This window comes from Zonotrichia albicollis, chromosome 4, assembly GCF_047830755.1.
Source record: "Zonotrichia albicollis isolate bZonAlb1 chromosome 4, bZonAlb1.hap1, whole genome shotgun sequence".
Lineage (NCBI taxonomy): Eukaryota > Metazoa > Chordata > Aves > Passeriformes > Passerellidae > Zonotrichia > Zonotrichia albicollis.
Window position 1 is genome coordinate 2954389 of NC_133822.1, and position 22650 is coordinate 2977038.

Genomic DNA, 22650 nt, shown 5'->3' on the forward strand with positions numbered 1-22650 from the left:
CTGAACCACTCTGTGATTTTATGATCTGCAGGTCCTTTCCATATTTAGAAGGTTCTTTTCCTGTTCAGGGTGGATGTGTTGGAAAGAGAAATGTGTTCAGCCACTGCTGCTTTTCTCCATTTTCTCCATTTTTTGCATTTTCTGCATCTCCATTTTCAAACATTTTCTGCTTACAGAGAAACACAAAGTCATTTTAAAGAAGTAATTTTCATTTCTCTGTGAAAGAATCAAGTGAAACTCTGCCCTCACACCTTGGTGGCCCTCAGTGGGATTGGTTCTGATTCTCCTTCGGGGATTTATTTATAAAAGCTTATTTATTTATAAATAAATTGTATTGGGAATATAATTTATACTGGGAATTATACTGGGAATCAGTGCTGGGGGAGTTCCTGGATGCCCCCATTGGGACCATCCCAGCTGTGGCTGCAGGTTTGGGAGCTGCTCCTGAGGAATGAGCAGCTCCTCCCGGTGTGTTTGGCATTCCAGGGCACATCTGGCTGCCTCCTCCCTCCCCAGGTTTATTCCAAACAAGGAATAAAGCCTCTTGATTTAATACTTTATCCTTTGTTGGGATTTCCTCTGAACACCAGTCACAGATTTCCCAATTACAGCATTAAAGCTGGGAGGTTAAACCCCACAGCAGCTCCTTTTTGTTATTAATTTGTTCTGTATTTCCTAATCTTTTGTGGCTGAGATTTACAAATACCTTTTCTAAGGATGTTTTTAATGAGGCCAAGCCATCTGTAGGATCAAATCCTACAAATCTCACTTGGGAGCCTCCAGCACACACCTGCCTTTGGGGATGGGAGAATATTTCCCAGAGCTGCTGGTGGGGTTTTTTTAAGGAGAATTCACCTGTTCCTGGGTACAGGGTGAAGAATGAATTACAAATTATCTCTGTTACCACATGACATGTGGTTCCCCTTTTTTATTTTAATCTCCTTTCCAGTAGTGTTGGAAAATCAGGGGCAAAAAATACACCACAGCCATTCTGCTTGGAGTGCACCTGGGGGAAATCACAGCTTAAAGGCAAAGTGGGCAGTAAATATTTGGGGAAATAATCTCAAGTCATGGAGGTGGTTGTAAAAGGCTGTCAGACTCAGAAAATAAGGTTTGTAAAATGAGTATTTAGGTTTCTTTAAAGTGGTTAAATCACAGGATCACAGAATGGTTTGGGTTGGAAGGGTCCTTAAAGGACATCCTGTGTGTCATGGATGCCATGGCAGGGACACCTCCCCCTGTCCCAGGGGGCTCCAATCCTTCCTTGGGCACTGCAGGGATCAGGGGCAGCCCCAGCTGCTCTGGGAATCCCTTCCCAAAATCCCACCCCCGGCTCCCTCTCCAGGGAATTCCCTCCATTCCCAGCTCTCCCAGCCTGGCATTGGATCCATCCCCACCCCGACTCCTCTCCAGGAAGGGATTTTGGGCTCTGGGGGCTTCACTGGCAATCTCAGCACTCCAGGAAGGGTCTCCCTTCCCTTTGCCATCCCCAACTCCCATAAAAACCCCTGGGGATGGATTCTGAGTGTCCCAAATGCCAGAATGGTTTGGGTGGGAAGGGCCCTTCAAGCCCATCCCATTCCAAGCCCACCATCCCAGGCTGCTCCAGCCTGGCCTTGGGCACTGCAGGGATCAGGGGCAGCCCCAGCTGCTCTGGCAATGCCAGCCCAGGCAGGAATTGCTCATTGCCAAGATGCCACCCATGGCTGCCCTCTGGCAGTGGGAGCCATTCCCTGGGTGCTGTCCCTGCAGGCCTTGTCCCCAGTCCCTCTGCAGCTCTCCTGGAGCCCCTGCAGGCCCTGGAAAATACAAATTAATACAGATCAGGTCCCCTTTCTCCTCCTTCAGAGGGAATGGGTGCCACAGCAATAAGTTTATTAATTCTGTCAGATTTTCAGTTCACTACCTGAATATAAAACCCCTCAATCCCACAGATCTGCGCTAAAAGAAATTCCTGAAATCCTGATAATTTCCCCTTCCAATTGCAGTCCCTTAAACACAACCCACGTTTTCCTGGGGTCTCTATTTTGTGTATTGTAGCACAATACACATTTTTCAAGCTGGAAGGGGAATAATTTCATCCTGCATTGGAAGAAATGAGCAAAGCAGTTATTCCTTTCAGACTTCCCTTGCCACTTAACGTGGCTCCCACTTCCAAGGCATTTAGGAGCTCCATTAAGCCCCTGGGTTTGCTCCTGTGCATGCATTAGGAGCAGAGCTGGGGTAATATGGAACAGATTTGCTGTATCATGGACACATTTATGAAGATTGATAACAGCCAGGGCTCGGTGTTAACTTTTATTTTCAAACAGGCTGCAGGAGAAACTGCCTGGTGTTGCTTGGAGGCTTTGATTTATGAAAAGGTTTGCTGCCTGAAAAAGACAGCCCATAAAGCAGCTCTGCTGGCAGGAGCATTATAAAGTAGGGTTGTGAGTAGAGCAAACAATAACTAACTGTAATTATGTTCATTATTGTCTCTATGAACTCTCTGTACCTTTTAGGGGGGGATTTTGCACTTATTCCCTCCTCAGCTTTTAAGTGGACTCACCTTTCCCATGGAGTGGGATGAAGGTGAGAAAATCCTGCTGGTTTCTAGTGGCAGCACCCCCAGAGAGGCTTTTTTTTGTTTGTATGGAATGAAAGAGGTCACTGAAATTATACCTGCTTGCACAAATGATGCCAGGAGGAGGAGGAAAGGTCTGTGGTAAAAATGCTGTTTCTCTTACAATTCCCATCACTGATTCATTTTCCCCTAAATTATGACTGTTCTCTGAGGGTTATTTCACACTGTTGCATTTAAGCCCCTTCAAAACAAACCCAAAAATCCCAACATGATGGCAAAGATCACCAGGTGTTCAGAACTATTTTCCTTCTCTCATACCATCCTTTGTGACAGGATGAGCCTCAGGAGCAGCAAGATGAATTCTTCACACAGCAGCAATTAGCAGAAAACTTTAGTGAGGAACAAATTGAAATCAAGGGGCACGACCTAACTGGGAGAAATGTGAGTGGTTAATCTAAAGTTTGTCAAACTTGAGCTGCTTTAACTTAAAAGCATCCCTTTACCAAACCACCTGAAGACCTTGCAGAAAGAAACAGGAGCTTGAAAATTGTGCTGAGGTTATAAAACACAAGGCTGACTTTCTTGGAGCAGAGTGAAGTTCTGTTAAATAAGGCAGTGTCTAATTAATGCTGCCAGCACAGGGTGGGGGGTGAGGAGAGACCTTGGAAAGGTTTTTGTGAGCTGGCACTGAGGTTTCCATCAGGATCCTCTGCCTCAGACTGCTCCCCTGGTGCCCTCACAGATCCAGGGAATGGTTTGGGTTGGAAGGAACATTCCAGACCATCCAGTGCCATGGCAGGGACACCTCTCACTGTCCCAGGCTGCTCCAGCCCCAGTGTCCAACCTGGCCTGGGCATTCCAGGGGCAGCCCCAGCTGCTGTGAGAGGGGCTGGAACACAAATCAGGAACCCTGAGGGAGCTGGGGGTGCTCAGGCTGCAGGAAAGGAGACTCAGGGTGCCCCCAGCACTCCCACAGCCCCTGAAAGGTGCTGTGGAATTTGCAGGCAACCCTGACAAGGGAAGAGATGAGAATCTTGACTCCATGTTTCAGCAGGCTGATTTATTATTTTATGATCTATATTATATTAAAAGAAAATGGTATATTAACACTATAGTAAAGAAAGAGAAAGGAGACATCAGAAAGCTAGAAAGGAATGAATAATAAAATCTTGTGACTGACCAGAGTCTGGCACAGCTGGACTGGGATTGGTCATTAATTAAAAACAATTCACATGCTGGGTAAACAATTCTCCAAATCACATTCCAAAGGAGCAAAACATGGAGAAGCTGAAGATTCCCAGCTTCTCAGGAGAAAAAATCCTGGCAAAGGGAATTTTCATAAAAGATGTCAGTGACAAGGTGCCTGTGCCCAGCTGCCCTTGGGCTCTGTCTCCAGCAGCACTGGCACAACCAGAATGCCCTCAACCACAAAGGCATTCTGTTTTCATGTTTCTGTAACACATGATATATTTTAATTAAATTATTATTATCATTATTATTTAAAGTTACATTTATTAATTTTATTAATAAAATAATAATATTGTTAACATTATTATTATTATTAGAACATAAAGATTAACTGTGAGCTATCATACCTTAAATAAAATAACTCCACCATTAAACGCTATTATACAAAACAGTACTATTTTTTATTATTATAAACAAATTTATTATTACCATTATTATTATTTTAAAAATAATAATGATAAACTATCATGCCTTAAATAAAATTACTCCACCATTAAATACTACTACACCAAACAGTACTAAGTTTTATTAATAAAATTATTTAAATTATTATTATTATTAAAATTAAATATACACTATGAAATATTATGCCTTAAATAAAATAACTCCATTAAAAACTACTGTACCAATAGTATACTCCAATACAAGCTAGAATCCGGAACAACAAAATAACATCCCCCTATTAACATTATCAATTTTTCTCCATTCCTTTAACAATAAAATACAAACCTCACTTTACTTTCACCTAAAAAAACATACAGTACACCTAAAAGCAACTACCCCAAAAACAAAAACACAACCCCACCATCTACCACAAACTAATTCAAACCACCCTAAAAAAAAAGTAAAATTCCAAAACATTCACAACAAATACATGAATAACATCATTATGTAGAAAAACACAACAACAAAAGTATTTTAAAAAAGAGAAAAAACATCATACAGATATCTTAAGGCTAAGATATATTCTCAGCACCTTCTCAGTGGGATTATTGCTCTTTGTTGGAGTTGATGACAACATCTACAATAAATACATAGATAACATAATTGCATAGAGAAACACAACAACAAAAGTATTTAAAAAAAGAAAAAATCATCCAGATTTCTTAGTCTTAAGATATATTAGAGCAAGGTGCAGTGGCCCCTGGTTCTCAGCACCCTCTCAGTGCGATTATTTCTCTTTGTAGGAGTTGATGACATTTGATTGTTGAATCATTTGATTGATGAATTTGTTGTTACAACACAGCTGATTCTGTTTTATGAAAAGAGTGGCTCAGCCTCATCCCGACCCAAGATTTGTAGAATCACACGTGGCCTTTGTGGCTTAGCAGAGTGAATCCAAGCCTGTTTTCCTAAATAACTTCATGGCCAAATGAAAAATTGGCATTTATTTTGCTTTCTCTTAAGATTACAACCTTCAGTTCCCTCGAGTAATCATCACCCGAAGTGTTTAACTGGTAATTGCTTTTTTCTGGACACTGCTTCTGCCCATAATATCTTTGATTTTTGTGGTCACTTAACAGAGGTTTGGGGCCTTTTATAGCTGAAGAGAATAGTTAAATATATATTGCTCTGGAGAGTAATATTTGGATAATAATGTGCCACGAGTTAGTGTCTTGTGGTTCTTTGTGTTGAGTGCTGTAGTTGACCTTTGCTAGAGAGGAAAAAAGTGCCTGCTTGTTAGAACATATTATTTAGCACCTTTAGAAGGGCAAAACTGGTTGGTTTTGGGTGGTTTTTTTTCAGTGTGAGGCTCAGTGAAGGTTTTATCACCAGGGTTTGGGGATGATGGTTTGATGTGAGGCCTTCACAAAGCCTGCAGTGAGTTGTAGCTCTTAGGAAATAAGTGGCAGTAATAAATCCACAATGTGCTTTGCTGTCCTGCATTTGGTTTATGCTGCTCATTTGGATCTGTCTGGATTTTTTTTTTTTTGTGTGTGTGTCTGTGTGCTTTACACACACAATGATGTAAAGTTGCAGTGGAAGATTTAATGCAGGGACCGGAATAACACTAAAATAGATCATTTAAGTGGATTAAACTCTGTCTTTTTTGCCACCTTCATAGAGAAGCAGGTTACAAACTGTTGCAGAATTATTTTTTCCTTTGAAAATTAGAAATATCAAGGTTTAATCTCTCCAAGTAATCCTAGAACTGGCATCAGCCACTTCTGTGAGAAATATCAGCAAAACATCAGTTCAGTCTCCCAGAGCTGGATCTGCCTTTCCTGGAGCTGGAGCTGGAGCTGAGGGGAGCTTTGATTCCTTTGCTCCCTAAACCTTCAGAAACCTCCTCCAAATTCCATATTAGGAGTAAATAGTAAGGAACTCTAGCACATGGTGTTGTTTGCAGTGATGATCCTTGACTTGTGTTCTCCTGATCAGCCAAGTGGAATCCTGCCAGTCTTCATTAAATAATTCTTTTTCGGGTGAGTAAGGCTGAGCCCAAGTGATACCACATGCAAGCTCTAAAAATAGTCTGTGATCTGGGTTGACATGATGAGGTTTGGATGCAAATGTTGGATTGCTGATCATGAAATTTGAGGGCTTGGCTCCATCCACGCAGAGCTGATGGGGCTCTGGAGCTGGGAAAAGTTTGGATTTTGTCCTCAGCAGTGGTGGGACGGGCTTGGCTACATCTGGGATCATTCTTTGGCTCTGAACTTGTCAAAATTAAGAGCTGGGTTTGATCTGTGCAAGGCCAAGGAGTATTTCTCTATATATTTCTCTATATATTTCTATATATAACATTTAGGTACTACAAAATATTCCACAGAGTTAAAACTGCTCCTCCTTAAGTTCCTTCTAATTAAAGCCTGCAGTTGCTAAATTCTCTTTCCTACTTTGTAGCAGCATCCATGCCCCTGTTAGAAGGAATTTGTATCATTGCCATGCATGTGATTGTTTATTTTAGTATCCTGCTATTCACTAAAAACTGTCCCTTAAGCTAAAAAGAAAAGTGCCTCCTAAATTTGGGTATTTCCAACACTCTGCTCCCTTTGCAGCTGCAGGAACCAGCTGTGGGTGAGGTACATTTCTGCATTAATGGTGGTGTGCTTTGGATTTGAAGAGGGTTTTTCTTCTGTTTGAGGGTTTTTTCTTCTATTTTTGGAGAGAGGGGAATTTCATAAATAAATAGTGGTTTGGGATCATGCAGATCAGTTCATAGCAGTTTAAATCAAAGTATTCAAACTCGTTTTGTCTCTCAGGGTGGATGGGAATCCTGTCTTAATTTGTTAGGTTGCTTCTTGACATATTTGGAATTTAGGCAACCACAGCAGGTCAGATCAGAGTCTCCTGAGCTGGGAGTGGGATTTTAGGGAATGCTGTAAAAATGAGGGAATGGTTAAGTGGTACCATTTTGCCTTCAAACAAGTGGTGGTGTGGGGCTTTCCTGAGGCAGATCTTGCTTGTAATCTCTTGCTGGGCACCTCACACCTTCCTGTAGAATTATTTTTGAACCTAAATGTGCTTTTGATAACCCCAGTATGCTCTGGCAGTGAGTCCCAGCTTTTCATCAGCTGTTCTTTGGGGAAGGTTTGGATTTTTTTTTGGCATTGTAAACCCACTGCTGGGAAACCTGTCTGGCTGCCTCTGCCTGTAATCCAGTGATGATTTCATCCTGTAATTCATTGATAATTGAGATCCAGCTCTTGCAGTTGTCCTTCTCTGGGCTGAAGAGATCTGCTCCTCATGAGGTGTCCTGAGGGCCTGAAGGTTATCCTTGACATCCGACAAATTAAGATTCACAACCAGAATATTTTTTCCTGATCCTCATCCTGTTGTCTTCCTCTTCAGTCCTTGCCCAAGAAAGGCTTTAAGGATGTGCATAAATTTCCATGTACAAATGTGGAATTGCTCAATCCTGGAATGGTTGGGGTTGGTAGGGAGCTTAAAGCCCATCCAGTTCCTTTTCCTTTTCCTTTTCCTTTTCCTTTTCCTTTTCCTTTTCCTTTTCCTTTTCCTTTTCCTTTTCCTTTTCCTTTCCCTTTCCCTTTTCCTTTCCCCTTCCTTCCTCTCCTCCTTTTTCCTTTCCTTCCCCCTTTTCCTTTCCTTCCCCAAATTCCAAATATCAGAATGTTTAGAGTAGATTTTTATTTGCTTTTGACAGGGTAAGAGATGGGTAAGAGATTAAATAAATGAGAGGATGACAAACATTTCCCTGTGATTTTGGGGTGCAGGGGTTTTTGGAGAAAGGATTTAAAATAACACAGGGAAGAATAATTCTGGACTTGATTATGAGTAGCACAAAAAGTGGAGTAAGCTTTATTCCAACCTTTAAGTTATTTATTTAGTAGATTTTACATTCTCAATTGCAGAGCAGATACCACTGTGGTTCCCTTGCAGCATTTCAGCAGAGATTCATTAGGAAAATTCTTTCTTTGACACCTTTTGGAGAAGTCACACTCGGCACCCGAGTGTAAATAAAAGCAAGAATCAACTCTGCAGTACTTGATCTTTTGCTGGCAGCACTTCCCACGCAGTGATTGTGAGGGCTGTGTGTGGGCACAGCTTGATTAGGGACCAGCATTTGTAGATACTCAGCAATCAGATCTGTGTTTTTCCTTCCCAAGCACTGGGAGAAGAACTGAACCATTTGGTTTGTGCCTCACACGTTCCGTACCCTGCCTTCGAGTCATCACCTACTGCATGTGCAAAAACAAGCTTCAAAAATAGCTTAATAGAAGGAGTAAATTAATGGAAAAACTAAAAATAATGGTGCAGCAATGAGGACCTTCATTACCATGTGCCCTTTTGTCTTTTTTTTCCCTGGGTCCTGTTTTACAATTATTTTCTGTGCTGCAAACTTGTCCTGTGGATTCACTCGGCAGTGATGCTGCTGGGAGAAGTGGGTTAAACAAAGGAGGATTCTTCTTTTTTTTAAGAAGAATCACCTTTTGGGTGAGGAGATGTTATAAAAAGAGGAATCCTCTCGCCAGCACCTTTTTGGGTGGTGGTGGAGAGCACAAATGCCTTGCTGCTGTTTCAGAGGTGTCCTGCACATTCAGCTTTGAGCTGCCCTTCCCTCAGGCTCTCCTGAGCTGGGCTCACGTTTCTCTTGCTGCCTCCGTGTGTAAAATCCCTCCACTGTGGCCTTTCCTGTCCATCTGCTCAGTTAATCCATCTCTGCTCAGGCTACCAACCTTTATTTTATATTTTTTTTTTCACTCCTGGCCAAAAGAAATGGAATCTCTGATGAAAGTGATTTTCCTACCCCGAATTCACATAATCCCCTTTCATCCTGCTGCTGGCATCCTCACCAGTGTTCTCCAGGAAAATCACACATCTTCACTTTCCCAGCCCTGCCTGTCCCATTTCTGCTTCCCTGCTGTTTCCAGTTCCCTACTAACTTCTCTCTGAAGCATCTGTGACTCCACCTTTACCCCTCACTCAATCCCATTTCAATTTCAATCTCATTTCCAAAATTTCCAGAGCAGCTGTGGCTGCCCCTGGATCCCTGGAATGTCCAAGGTGAGGTTGGACACTGGGGCTGGAGCAGCCTGGGACAGTGGGAGGTGTCCCTGCCATGGCTGGAGTGGCACTGGATGGGCTTTAAGGTCATTTCCAACCCAAACCATTCCATGATTCCATGAAACACCTTCTGCTCTTTCTCAGAAGGAATTTCTGCTGAACACAGACAATGTTAATTGATTAAATTCCCACAAATCCTTCTGAAACCACTCTTCATAAAGCACCTGAAAACAATTCAGCTGTTGCACATTTCATGGGCTGCCCATGGGTGTGGATTGCCTTTTGTTTCACCATTTGTTGTTCCTTATCCTTGTGTTTATTCTGAGAACACTGAGAAAAGAAACACCTTCCCTTTTTTTGTTGTTTATTTTGCATTCTGCCAGGCCTGGTCACAGCATGGCTCCATCAGTAGGACTAAATAAACCAGGTCAGAACATCCTCTGCAACACCCCCCTGTGCTGCTGCTCTGGGATCAGTGTAAGGTTCATTTGTAGGGTTTTGTTTTCAAATGAAGGCTTCCCTGGATTTCCCATGCTGGGAACAGCCCCGGTTTGTGGTTTGGATGTGCTGAGCTGCTCTGGGGAGGAGGCACAGCAGGGTTTGATCTCAGAGAGCTGCGGGCTGTGCTGTGCTGCTCGGACACACAGCCCCACTCTGGTCTGTTTAATTCACTGCTTCAGAAGTAGCCAAGGGTTACACAAATAAAATCAGCTGCCTTTGATAGGTGTCAGCACTTTAATGAGGAATTAAATTAAGCCCTGGCTACTCCTGCCCATCTCATGGCACTATTTTTATCTCATGCTCTCCTTTTTTGTTGCTATTTTTCCCCCCCCCCCCCCATATTTTTTATGACAATTGCTTGAAGTCCTGATCTGGGGGGGGATTATGCCAGATACCTGCACAGCTGGAAACTCATCAGCCATTCAGATTCCTTCAGTGAGAGTGTCAGTTTTAGCACGAAGCTCGCAAAGCTCACCGTGGTGATTTCAAATTTCCTCTTTAGTAGACATTTTGTTTGAATGCCATGAAGGGGCTCCTCTCCCCAAGCCCCCAGGAGCACAATAAGCTATGCTCTTTGAGAGAGCCCAGATGAGTACAAAGTTGCCTTCATTAAATTTTCTTTTCATGCTTTAGCATAGAATATTTCTTTTTAAGACTCTCTCTCTCTCTCGTTTCCTTTTGTGTTTTCATCCTATTACCTTTATGAGGTTGTGATGCATCAGCTCTCTGGAAAAGGTGGGTGCACAGCTCCCTCAGAGGTTTATTCCAGCACTGAAAGATTATTCTGGCATGGGAGGTGCTTCAGGAACAGCTGGAGAAGGGAAAGCAGATCAAGGAATTGCAAACTTAATAAAGCCACGCTGTTCCTCACCTGCCATGTGGCTGCTGCTCGTATTGACTGAGAAAAGCAAAGCTTGGAGATTTTGGGTGGGTTGGTTCTGTTGAGGAGTTCTGGAGATCTGTCAGCATTCCCTGGCATTCCTGCTGCACTCCCATGGCTTGGGGTTTTCCTTCAGTTTAGTTGTGAAATCCCTGAGTGATTAATCAATTAATTAAATATGGTGTGGGACACAGTCTTGTTTAATTTACAGTGGTAGATTGGGATAGGACAAGGGGCAAGAAATGGAAATTGACAGAGGGGGGATTTAGATGGGATATTGGGAAGGAATTCCTGGCTGGGAAGGCAATGAGACCTTAGGATGGATTTCCCAGAGCAGCTGTGGCTGCCCCTGATCCCTGGAATGTCCAAGGCCAGGTTGGACACTGGGGTTTGGAGCAGCCTGGGACAGTGGGAGGTGTCCCTGTCCAAGGCAGGGGTGGCACTAAAGAGGCTTTCAGGTCCTTTCCAACCCAAACCATTCTGTGATACTCTGGTGTCACTTTGCCCATCACGTGTCCCAAAATACAGATCTCTCTCAGGACAGGGTGTAGTTCAGGACCTCCTGCTCTGAGGATCTCCCGGCCCTGCCTGGGACCAGACCAGGTTGCTTTATCCACTCAGGCATTTATAACCTCCACATTTTCCCAACATATTCCACATAATTGCTGAGTTTGCACTATTTACCTTTTCTTAGAGTTTTTTCCTCAGTCAAACCCCACAGACCCTTAAATGCTTGTGTAAAATGACCTTTATTCATGAAACCACTGAATGGTTTGGGTTGGAAGGGACCTTAAAGCCCATCCAGATCCATCCCCTGCCGTGACAGGGACACCTTCCACTATCCCAGGGTGCTCCAAGCCCCAGTGGTCAGTCTGGTCTTGGACATTCCAGGGATCCAGGGGCAGCCACAGCTGCTCTGGATATTTTGGAAATGAGATCAAAATTGGAATGGAGAGGAGTGAGGAGTAAAAGTGGAGTCACAGATGCTTCAGAGAGAAGTCAGCAGGGAGCTGGAAGTAGCAGAAAAGCAGAAATGGGACAGTGGGACACCCTCCTGTATCCCAGGGTGCTCCAAGCCCCATCCAACCTGTCTTTGGGCACTTCCAGGGATCCAGGAACAGCCACAACTGCTCTGGGAGTTCCATCCCAGCCAGGAATTCCTTCCCAATATCCCATTGAAGTATTAATTGATGTAATTATAGAACCTTCAGGAGATTCTCTGTTAGGGACATATTTCATTCCCCTTTGGAGGAGTTTCCTTGCTGTTGTTTCTGACCATCCATCTGTGAGTGAGTCCAGAAATCAATGGGAAACCCTTCAGAGGGGTTCCCATAATGCACAATGGAACCTCCTTTCCCAACAGGAGATCCTGCAACCTGTGGTTTATGGCCCTCTAATGCCAGGCAGCAATTTCATTTAGTGCTTTCCCAAAAGTGCCAGCAGAGCATTAGGGGAGTGGAACAAGCACAGCTGATCAATACACAGACAGTGCTCACCTTCAGATTAATCCAGGAAATGGGCTTGGCTGCCTTGGAGGAAGTGGCTGTGTTCTACAAGGACAGAGCTGAGAGCAGGTCTACAAAAATCCCTCCTCAATGGGAGGGATAGAAAAGTGAGAGTGTGAAAACAAATCACTGAGGGGCAGGAGATGATGTGGCTCACAGGGCTCCCATATGGTTGGCAATGTACAGAATCCTTTGGAACATTCAAATAAGGAATTTTGGTCACTGGTGGCATGAATCTGGGAAAAAATTACACAATTTAAAAGCTGTTTTTCATGGGTTAGAGTAGAAAAAAACCCACAATTTAAAAGCTCTTCATCATGGGTTAGAGAGTTCTCCCTTTGAAATGGCCTTATTTACATTGACAGAATTTATGCAGCCATGCTACAGCAGCCCATTCCTTTCTCTCTTCAGATTAATCCAGGTAATGGGCTTGCTTGGCTTGGAGGAAGTGGCTGTGTTCTACAAGGACAGAGCTGAGAGCAGGTTTGCAAAAATCCCCCCTGAATGGAGGGAGAGAAAAGTGAGAGTGTGAAAACAAATCACTGAGGGGCAGGAGGAGATGTGGCTCACAGGGCTCCCATATGGTTGGTAATGTACAGAATCCTTTGGAACATTCAAATAAGGAATTTTGGTCACTGATGGCATGAATCTGGGAAAAAATTACACAATTCAAAAGCTGTTTATCATGGCTTAGAGTGGAAAAAACCCCACAATTTAAAAGCTCTTCATCATGGGTTAGAGAGTTCCCCCTTTGAAATGGCTTTATTTACACTGACAGAATTTATGCAGCCATGCTAGAGCAGCCCATTCCTTTCTCTCTTCAGATTAATCCAGGAAATGGGCTTCTTGGCTTGGAGGAAGTGGCTGTGTTCTACAAGGACAGAGCTGGGAGCAGGTTTACAAAAATCCCCCCTGAATGGGGGAAAAGTGAGAGTGTGAAAACAAATCACTGAGGGGCAGGAGGAGATGTGGCTCACAGGGCTCCCATATGGTTGGTAATGTACAGAATCCTTTGGAACATTCAAATAAGGAATAATACCTGGATTTTGGTCACTGATGGTGTGAATCTGAGAAAAACCCCCACAATTTAAAAATTCTTTAATTATGGGTTAGGGAGTTCCCCCATTGAAATGGCTTTATTTACACTGACAGAATTTATGCAGCCATGCTAGAGCAGCCCATTCCTTTCTCTCTTCACCTGTGTATAAGAATTCACTTTAAAATCACTTGTGAGTAAAGGCACAGCAAGGTTTACTGTGGGTATTTCTAGTTAATTCAGCTTCTCTTGTATTGATTTATCAATTCACACCAGGAGTTTGGGCATTTTAATGGAGCTCTGGTTTAGCTGGACCTAAATCATCACTGCTGGGAGATGTCTGCAGAGAACATCCCTGCTGTTTCTGTGTTCCCTGTCCCAGCACAGACCTTGCCATCCTCCCTCCACGTGCAGCAGTTTGTGGTTGCACATTTTGATGCCTGACATGCCTTTGAAGCACGTGCTGATCTCAGCACAGGGGGGATTAAGGGAAAATCCTCCTCCCTAAGAGTCTGCAGAAGTTTGAACTTGGAGATCATAAAGTGTGGAAGCACCTGGGAATGCATTTAAATTCTGGTTTAGATTTCACAGATTCAGATAATGAATGAAAGGAGAAAGAGATGTTTTATATAGGTACATGCTGTAAAATCAAGGTGACTTAACAGTCTCTTTATTTTAGCACCACGTCTTCAGTGATTGTCAAGAAATCAATTCCCCGGAGGAGCAGCGTTTGTGCTTCGTGTTTCATTCCCCTGATGGAGGAAATCTGCCTTGGCCAATCAGCACAATGAGAATCAGAATCACAGAGTGGGCTGGGTTGGGAGGGATCTTGAGGATCACCCAGTTCTAACCCCATTTCCATGGGCAGGGACACCTTCCACTATCCCACGGTGTTCCAAGCCCCATCCAACCCAGCCTTGGACACTGCCAGGGATGGGGGTGATGGCTTGAGAAGAGACTGGACAGAGCTAAAGAATAAAGCAGGGATTTATTCACAGGATCTCCTCCATGGATGCACCTTGGGCAGCACCAGAGCCCAGCCAGGGCTGCACCCAAGATGACCCAAAATGGCCCCAAAATGCACGAGCGCTCCCGGGGTCTCTCCCTGGAATCAGTTCTGCTCCATTTGCCCCTTGCAGTTCATTGTCCCATTCCAGCTTCAGCCCAGGCAGTCCCACCCTGCTTGTTTTTCTCTCTGCAGCCCACGGGGTTTGTGCTCCTGGGCTGAGATTTGGGGCATTTGTCCTTGGTGCCCGGCTGGAGCAGGAATTGTTTTGTCTCCCTGCTCTGTGCACAGAGCTCACCATCCCATAATATGAAACTCGGACCCAAACACTAAAGCAGCACAGAATGGGAAAAATATAAAAGCTAAACCTGAGGCATGCGGACCTCACAGGGATGAATTCTTTCCTCTGGAAGTGTCCAAGGCCAGGCTGGACAGGGCTTGGAGCAGCCTGGAAGGTGTCCCTGACCAGGGCATGGGATGGAACTGGATGTGCTTTAAACTCCCTTCCAACCCAAACAGATTCAATATTAATAAAATAATTCAATATTTTTGTCTTTCCTGAGCTGTTTTTAGAAGGAAACCCTGAAGCTGTTGTCTGTTCCCACAGGAGATACGAGTCCCATCCCATCTGTGGGGAGCTGCAGGATAAAATCCTCCAGTGCTACCGGGAACACGCCCAGGAGACCCTGAGCTGCTCTGCCCTGGCCAGCCAGTACCTGAACTGTGTCAATCATGCCAAACAGGTGAGCTGGGCCTGTTCTCACTGAAAAATGATGGAATGATGAGCAGAGGGGTTTCTAATTAGTCCTTCCTCCGTGCCTGAGCATTTCCCAGTGTGTGTGTTCCCAGAGCTCTGTGGAGACCACTCAGAGTTGATTTAAATGCTCAGGTTTCCATCTCTTCCCCTGGGAAGATGTTGTTTAGTGTAGCAGCTCTTGCTGTTGGCAGATGTTTCCTGTTATCTACAGTTTTAGTAGTAAAACAAGGGGATTAAAATACCTGGTTGTCTTTGCCATAAATATGAGAAAGTCATGGATGTCTCAAACTGCATTGGTGACCACTTGGAATTCTTGATTTCTTCTGTTTTGTGTTATGCAAGGCTCTAAAACTGCCCTTCACCTGCTCTTGCCCTCCTCTCTTCCAGTTTTGTATGGTATGGATGTCACTACCAATTAAAATCTTTATGCTTTATTAGTGCAGCATGAAGGAAAATGACAGCAATATGTAAATCATTAAATTAAAAGAAGCTGTAATTTCTCAGTTTTACTCTTTTTCATCAGCCTGCATCTTTCAAATGCAGACATGCATATATTGACCTCAACTGTGTTCTTAAACAAAGCAGGAAATGTGCTCACAGCCCACATGCAGGATGTGTAAAAAGTGCTTAAATCAGTCTGTTGATCTTTATTTCTGCCCAAATCTGTGAGTTAATATTTGAGCACGTGAGCACACCCATCTCTATGTGATAGCAGAGACCTGGTGAGTACAACTGGTGTTTGATCATGGTAATCACCTTCCCTGGGCTTAACTCTGCCTGGGCACAAAATCCCCGAGATTTGCCTCTGATCCTTCTCCGTGACCTTTTGCTTTCAAATGCTGCAGCCTCGAGCTGGTATTCCCAAAGATCTGCTGGAATTAGCACTGCTCGTTGTGCCTCAGTCACTGAGAGCTCCCTGTCCCTTCAGATTCACTTATTTTAATAAATCTTTTATTGGGATTTGTTGTGCCATCCCTGGAAGTGTCCAAGGCCAGCTTGGAGCACCCTGGGATGGTGGGAGGTGTCTCTGCCATGGATGGGGTGGCACTGAATGGGATTTAAGGTCCCTTCCAACCCAAACCCTTCTGGGATTTCTCCTCCTGCCCATTTTGGAATGCACCGACATGAAAATCACAGAATCATTAAGATTCTTTAGCCCATCCAGTCCAGCACAGCCAAGGCCACCACTGACCCTGTCCCCAAGTGTCACAACCACACGGCTTTGAAATCCCCCCAGGAATGGGGACTCCAGCCCTGCCCTGGCTGGACAAGCCTTTGAGGGAAGAAATCTTGCACAATATCCAACCTCAGCCTCCCCTAGGCTGTTTCCTCTTGTTCTGTCACTTGTAGCCCTGTTTGGGTTTATTCTCTAGTGGTTTTCCCCATGGCCCTGCAGCATGTGCAGCGCTAATTTACTGCTTGTATAATTTTTTTTATTATTTTTTAAAGTAACCAGAAAAAAATGGATTAATTACTCAGACATGTTTAAGCTCTAAGTCGAGTTTGTATCTGATAGGAATTTCTTCAGAAGACTCTGATGGGGATGAATTAATTCATGTTCAGAAGATGCAGGAAAAGCAAATTGCATAAATATGAGCATTAGGTTTTTGAACCCTTTTAAACACCTTTTTTTTTTGTTGAAGATCTTCATCCAAGCCTGTCAAGTAGTTAAAAGTGTTTCCTAAATGTTTCTTATTCTGTTTCACACATGCTTCAAGATGAGAATTCAGAGAGGCTTCTCTCATGATAACAGAGAAGGAGAAGCCTTTTATGATGGAAATATTTGCAAGCAGGAGCAATTGTTTTTCATAATGAACTCCAGCCCATCCTCCACGTGCTGCAGCTGTAATTGTAATTATTTTTACTCACTGTTTGCCCACATGTCCAGACAGTTCCTTTGAAATAATTCCTAAACGCTGCTCTAAAATCACTTCAAAATTACCTTCTCTGTGTGCCTGGTTGGGAGCCAGAGGAGGGGGATAAATGGCAGATTCAGAAATGAAAAAGTTAACTGACACTGGCTACAAGAAACAAAGGGAAGAAGAAAATTTGCTAGAGGGAATAGAGCAAGATATTGAAAAGCAAATAAGTGAACTAATCCGATTTCCTGGCGGTGAGTCTGGGCACTTGTGCTCGGGCTGAGCACACTCTGTGCTTTTCATAAATTGAATTTATTGACTCCTCTTTCTTCCCTATCTTGCTTATAATTATCTCCCCCTCTCTTCTGTGTGCTCCTTATTTCTCATGCTGTCTGTAATCTCATGTCTCTATCTGTCCTTTTCTCCCCTCTTTAGAAAAGCCCAGAGAGTTGTTAATTCACAGGGGTTTGACACATTGGTGTATCTTCCCTTGAAATCTCTTCCCAAAGTCATGAGAAGCTGGGGAGATAAATTAAACTCTGTTATTAATGTTTGCATGTTATTGTAATGATAATGCCAGTAATGGAGAGGAAAACTTAACCTAATGGAGCCATTAAGGGGAAGATATTTGGATTGTGTCTGGCATTTATTTATGCTGAAGTGACTCCAGCCAGACCATCCATGGCTTTTTAATCCTTTTTTTTATGGACTTTAACTGTTAAAATACACATTTTGAGGGTGTTTTTCTCAATTTTCTCCCCTCCTGGGGTACAAGAAGTTCTGATTCTTACATAAAAACACAACTAGTCCATGGTTTAACAAATGTGTGCAATAATTCCCTGCTAAACCATTGAATTCCAGAAGGATTCAGGCCTCTGCAGGCAGGTGAGGTTTAAGAGTACTTAAAATAACAATAATACCAGCAGCTGCTGGTGCCTGGCAGCCTGGCTACAAAATGTTATCCTTTAGCCTTGGATAAAGTGTAAATAAATAGTGTAACCACTATTTTCATTTGTTGGATCAAGTGGGTCCTTAATTATGCATCCTAAATAGAATAAAAACAGGATTTTTGCCTCATTTTCCTGTATTTTTATTTGATCCCAATTTCTAGTCTAAGAGAAAAATAGATGGAATTTGTGTATCTGGAAACAGTGAATTGAAATGCAACAAAAAGACCTCATCATTTAACAGTGCCCTCATTGAAGGAAGTTTATTATGGACAAACTTCCCTCCTTGAGGTTATGTAAAAAAAAAAAAAAATTAAATTCATTAATTTTAAAAGGCAAGGAAAAAATGCATTAATTTAAAAAAGGACCAGCTTCCCTCCATGGGGTTAGGTTTAAGAAAAAAAAAAGAAATATTTTAAATGCATTAATTTAAAAAGACAAGAAAAAACACTAAAAACCCCCAAAATGTAGATAAAACCAAAGCAAAGCTTGGAATACACCTGTTTTTCTGAAGGTGAAATTTTGTGGGCAGAAATATGGATATGATGAACAAATATCTGCATTTTCTTTCCTTAGGACACTAAACAAAAGCAGCCCAATTTTTCTCAGATCCCTTGGGGATTTCCTCTGTTAACCTGTGCAGTGTTAAATCAACATAAAGTTAATATTCAGCTCAGAGATGGTTTGGAGTGAGGCTGTAATTCCTGTGCAAAAAGGAATTTTCCAGGTAGAGCTTTCCAGAAATCTCCATGGGGGTGCCATGGATTGGAGGTTTTTGGTAACAGATGAAATTTCCCCAGATTTTTGTTTGTAAATGCACCCAAAGAGCACAAAACTGGCTCCTTTTTTTCCTCCAGCCTCTTTTTCTCCTCTGTGGATTGCTGAGGATTTTGTGGGCACAGGAACAGGGACCACCTGATTGTGTGAAATATGCTTTGTAAAAATGGTAAAAATGCTTTGGAAAAAATGGTAAAATGGTAAAAAAGGTAAAAATGCTTTGGAGAATTTCACAGTCAGGATTGTTAAGGTTGGAAAATACCTCCAGGATTATGGAATCCAGGCATTGCCAGCACTGCCAAGGCCACCACTGACCATGTCCCCAAGTGCCACATCCACATTTTAAATGGCTTTAAATCCCTCAAGAAAAGGGGACTCCACCCCCTGGGCAGCTGGGCCAGGCTGGACAATCCTTTTGGGAAAGACATTTTTCATAAAATCCAGCTCTTAACCCATGCAGGAGCTGGGTAGAATAGCACAGTTTACTGGGTTATTTAAATAATAATATGAGAATTTGGTTAAAGTCAAACCTGACATGGTTTTAATTCCCTTTATTGTTAATTTTCCCTAATTTCCATGGCTGTAACAATGCAGTCCAGGCTTCCAAGCTGTCTAGTGTTGCTCAGACACCTGAATCAGCTGTTGGGAGGATTTCGAGGTTTAAATTTGGGTTTGTTCCTGACATAAAGCCTCAGAATTATCAAATCTCTTCCTGCCATTTCTTGCAAGGAGAGACTCATAATTAGTCTTTACTCATTTGATGGGGTTTGTAGGCAAGAAAAAGGGTTTGGGTTGGAAGGGGCCTTAAAGATCATCTCATTCCAACCCCTGCCATGGGCAGGGACACCTCCCACTATCCCAGGGTGCTCCAAGCCCTGTCCAGCCTGGAACATTTCCAGGGGCAGAAAACCTGGTTTAGTGAAAAAAAATTAAATTATTTTTAAGGTCCTTTCCAAGCCAAACCATCCCATGCTCTGTGGTTCTGTAATGAAGCCCAAGGTGAGTGCAGCATGTTCAGATTGTTGGGGTTTGATTCTGACTCAGCACCCAGGAAGGAGCCAGGTGAGGGATATACTCAGTGTTGGATATTTTTATTCAAGAGTTTAATTGCTTGGAATGGGATTTTTCTTATTGTAATGTCAGGTGTTTTAATTTCCTTTAATAGCCACAGCACTACAGCCATGATAGCATGAGGGGAGGTGAAAATGGATCATTAGTGAGACTCTTCAGGCCTCCAAAGCTCTGCCTTGTTGAGTCCTCAGTCTGCTTCACTCTGCTTCTGGGACTTGCCTCTGGCATGATGTGCTTATCAACAACATTTCTTGTTCTGTGTTTTTGTTTTAAAAAATTGCAAATCCTAGGGGGGAATTGTAGCCAAACTTCAGAATAATTCAGAGTTACTGAAATATGTGTTTCTCCCTGTCTCTTCCCTCCCCTGTGATCATTTTTGCAGCAGAGAATGCTTGGGAGAGGAGGATAAAGGCATTGTCCGAATCAAGCACAAGACCATCAACTAATTTCAGCAGAAGAGCTTTTTTTGTTTTCCCTCCCCAAGAACGACCCAGCAGCCCATTTTCAGGGCAGCCCAATAAAGAGAAGAAGTGGAAGAGCCATTTGAAGGGCAGCACGCTCAGGGCTCAATCAGCAGCAGCGCTCGGGAAGCCAGGCCTGGATCTCCTTCCATCAGAGCTCGCCCGTGCGGGGCCACATCAAAGCCCACTTATTGCTGATTGAAGGAAGAGAAAGAAAAGAGCCTTTCTCTGACCTCAGAGAGGGGAAATATCCTTCAAATGCTGCTGTTTCACTGGAGGATCTCCTCAGAAACATCTCTCTGTCAGAGGCAGGGGTGTAACCCTTGCGGCACCAGAACGTGGTCGTTCCTCAGAGCAGCCCCTGGTCCCACTGTCAGAGTTCTCCTCACAGTGTAGAATTGTAAATTGTGCTTTAACATATTCCCCAAATGGCCTGGCTTGATGAAGTCTCTCTCTCTGCAGGCCTTCTGCTGGAATGATGTTTGTGACCCAACACTCGGGGTGCTCCATGGGCCTTTGTTTCCATGGGATGGTTCTGTTGTGCTCCTCGCTCGTATCAAGTGCTGACGAGAATGCCTCGCTCTGTACCAACAATAAATCTATTTTATGCACAAGATTGATGCTGCAGTCTGTCTCCCTTCCCACTCCTCGGGGGTGGATGGTGTTCCCTCTGCTGTGTCAATCACGCTTTCCCAGCAGATGTTGTTGCTGAAGCTTTTCAAGCACAGACTTTCATGCACAACCAGCCCTGGTGGCAGGAAGGGGGCTTGGATTGAGCTGTTTTCCATCACAGCCACCTAAAAGGATCCCACGTGATGGGAGTGTTGTGATTTATCCAGCAGCACTTCCCTCCTTGGGAAATGCTTGTGAATGGAGCAGCACAAGCTCTCGTTGCTTGAGGGGGTGTGAGTTCCCCATCCCAGGCCAGGGTGGATGGGGTTGGAGTAACCTGGGATAGTGGGAAGTGTCCCTGCCATGCCAGGGGTTTGGAATGACAGGGTCTTAAGGTCCCTTCCCACCCAAACCATTCTGGGATTCTGTGAAAGGCCAGAAACCCCCTAAAATCTCCAAACCAGCTTTGTGCAAGCACAGTTTCCTTTAATTCTTTTTCTTCAGGTAAAAATTGCCACACTCCTCCTTGTCCCAAGCAATCTTAGAAGGGACTTTTTACACAATAGTGAAAGTAATGATGTCAAATGAGCAGCGAGTCTGGAGCCTTCTGCTGTTTGTTTACCTGTTCTCCGTCTCTAATTGGCTGTGTTTGAACCTCATCCTGCTGAACAACTGCGGGTGCACCTGTGGATCTCATTTATTATTCATGCAAAATATTACCAGTGACTTTCCTAATTATCAAGATGCTTTGTGAGCACTGTTTAATTAAGGATTTTTTTTTTAATGCTACCCAGAGAAGCTGGGATTTTTTAATTTTTTTTTTTTTTTACATGCCAAGCAACTGTAATGTTGGTGGGAGGGGAGGATCCTGGAGTTGAACATCAGGTGCCAGGTAAACTGCTCAGGAGGAACAACAGGGACAGAAGCACCGTGTTTACACGGTGCCTTGCTGTAGTGTTTACAAATCAGCTAACTCACAAATCCTTCTCTCTAATGTTCTCTTTTGTAATGGAGAGCCAAGAAGTTGGCAGAGCCAGCCTCGCCAGACTCAGAATTGGCAGCAAAATACAGCATAGAGGAAAAGCAGACGTTTTTTCAGGCCAGATGATGCTGTAAAATCAGGGGAAGAGCTGTGTCGGGAAGGAAGGTCTCTGCTACTGCCAAATGTTTATTGGTTTCTCATCCTGACAGCCTTGAGCAATGAGAGTCAGCCTTGTCTGCTTTGTTCCAACTGTGTTTGAGGTGTTGTATTCTTTAAACATCTTCTGTGGCATCAGGGCTGGCATCTGCAGCCTGCCTGGCTTGGGCTGCCTGGCTTGGGCTTGGGCGAGGCTGGTGGCAGCAGCAGGGGAAGGAGTTTGGAAATGGCCCTGGTGGTGGTGTGGGCTGCAGAACTGTCCATGGGATGGGCTTTAAAACTATCCATGGTGTGGGCTTCAGAACTGTGTGTCCATAGTGTGGGCTTCAGAACTGTCCATGGTATGGGATTCAGAACTGTCCTTGGTATGGGCTGCAAAATTGTCCATGGTGTGGATTTTAGAGCTGTCCATGGTGTGGGTTTCAGAACTGTCCATGCTGTGAGCTTTAGAACTGTCCTTGGTGTAGGTTCCAGAACTGTCCTTGGTGTTGACTGCAGAACTGTCCATGGTGTGAACTTTAGAACTGTCCACAATGTGGACTTCAGAACTGTCCATGGAGTGGTCTGCAGAACTGTCCTTGGTATGGGTTCCAGAACTGCCCATGGTGTGGGTTTCAGACCTGTCCACGTTATGGGTTTCAGAACTGTCCATGGAATGGATTTTAGAACTGTCCTTGACATGGGCTGCACAACTGTGCTTGGTGTGGACTTCAGAACTGTCCATGGTGTAAACTCCTGAACTGTCCATGGTGTGGAATTTAGAGCTGTCCATGGTATAGATTTCAGAGCTGTTCATGGTGTGGACATCCTTTCCCTTTAA

General features: G+C 43.7%; 1 protein-coding gene across 2 annotated transcripts in view; it reads left to right on the forward strand.

The window, feature by feature from the left end:
• The window catches only part of CHCHD3 (coiled-coil-helix-coiled-coil-helix domain containing 3), a 168132-nt gene extending 147436 nt beyond the window's left edge, over positions 1-20696 (forward strand). For both annotated transcript variants that reach the window (XM_074538668.1, XM_074538669.1), the window contains 2 exons: positions 14816-14951; positions 20002-20696. In XM_074538668.1, the coding sequence (XP_074394769.1) occupies positions 14816-14951; positions 20002-20028 (163 nt within the window). In that variant the 3' untranslated portion in view covers positions 20029-20696. The remainder of the gene's footprint in view (positions 1-14815; positions 14952-20001) is intronic.
• The last annotated feature ends 1954 nt before the right edge of the window (positions 20697-22650 follow it).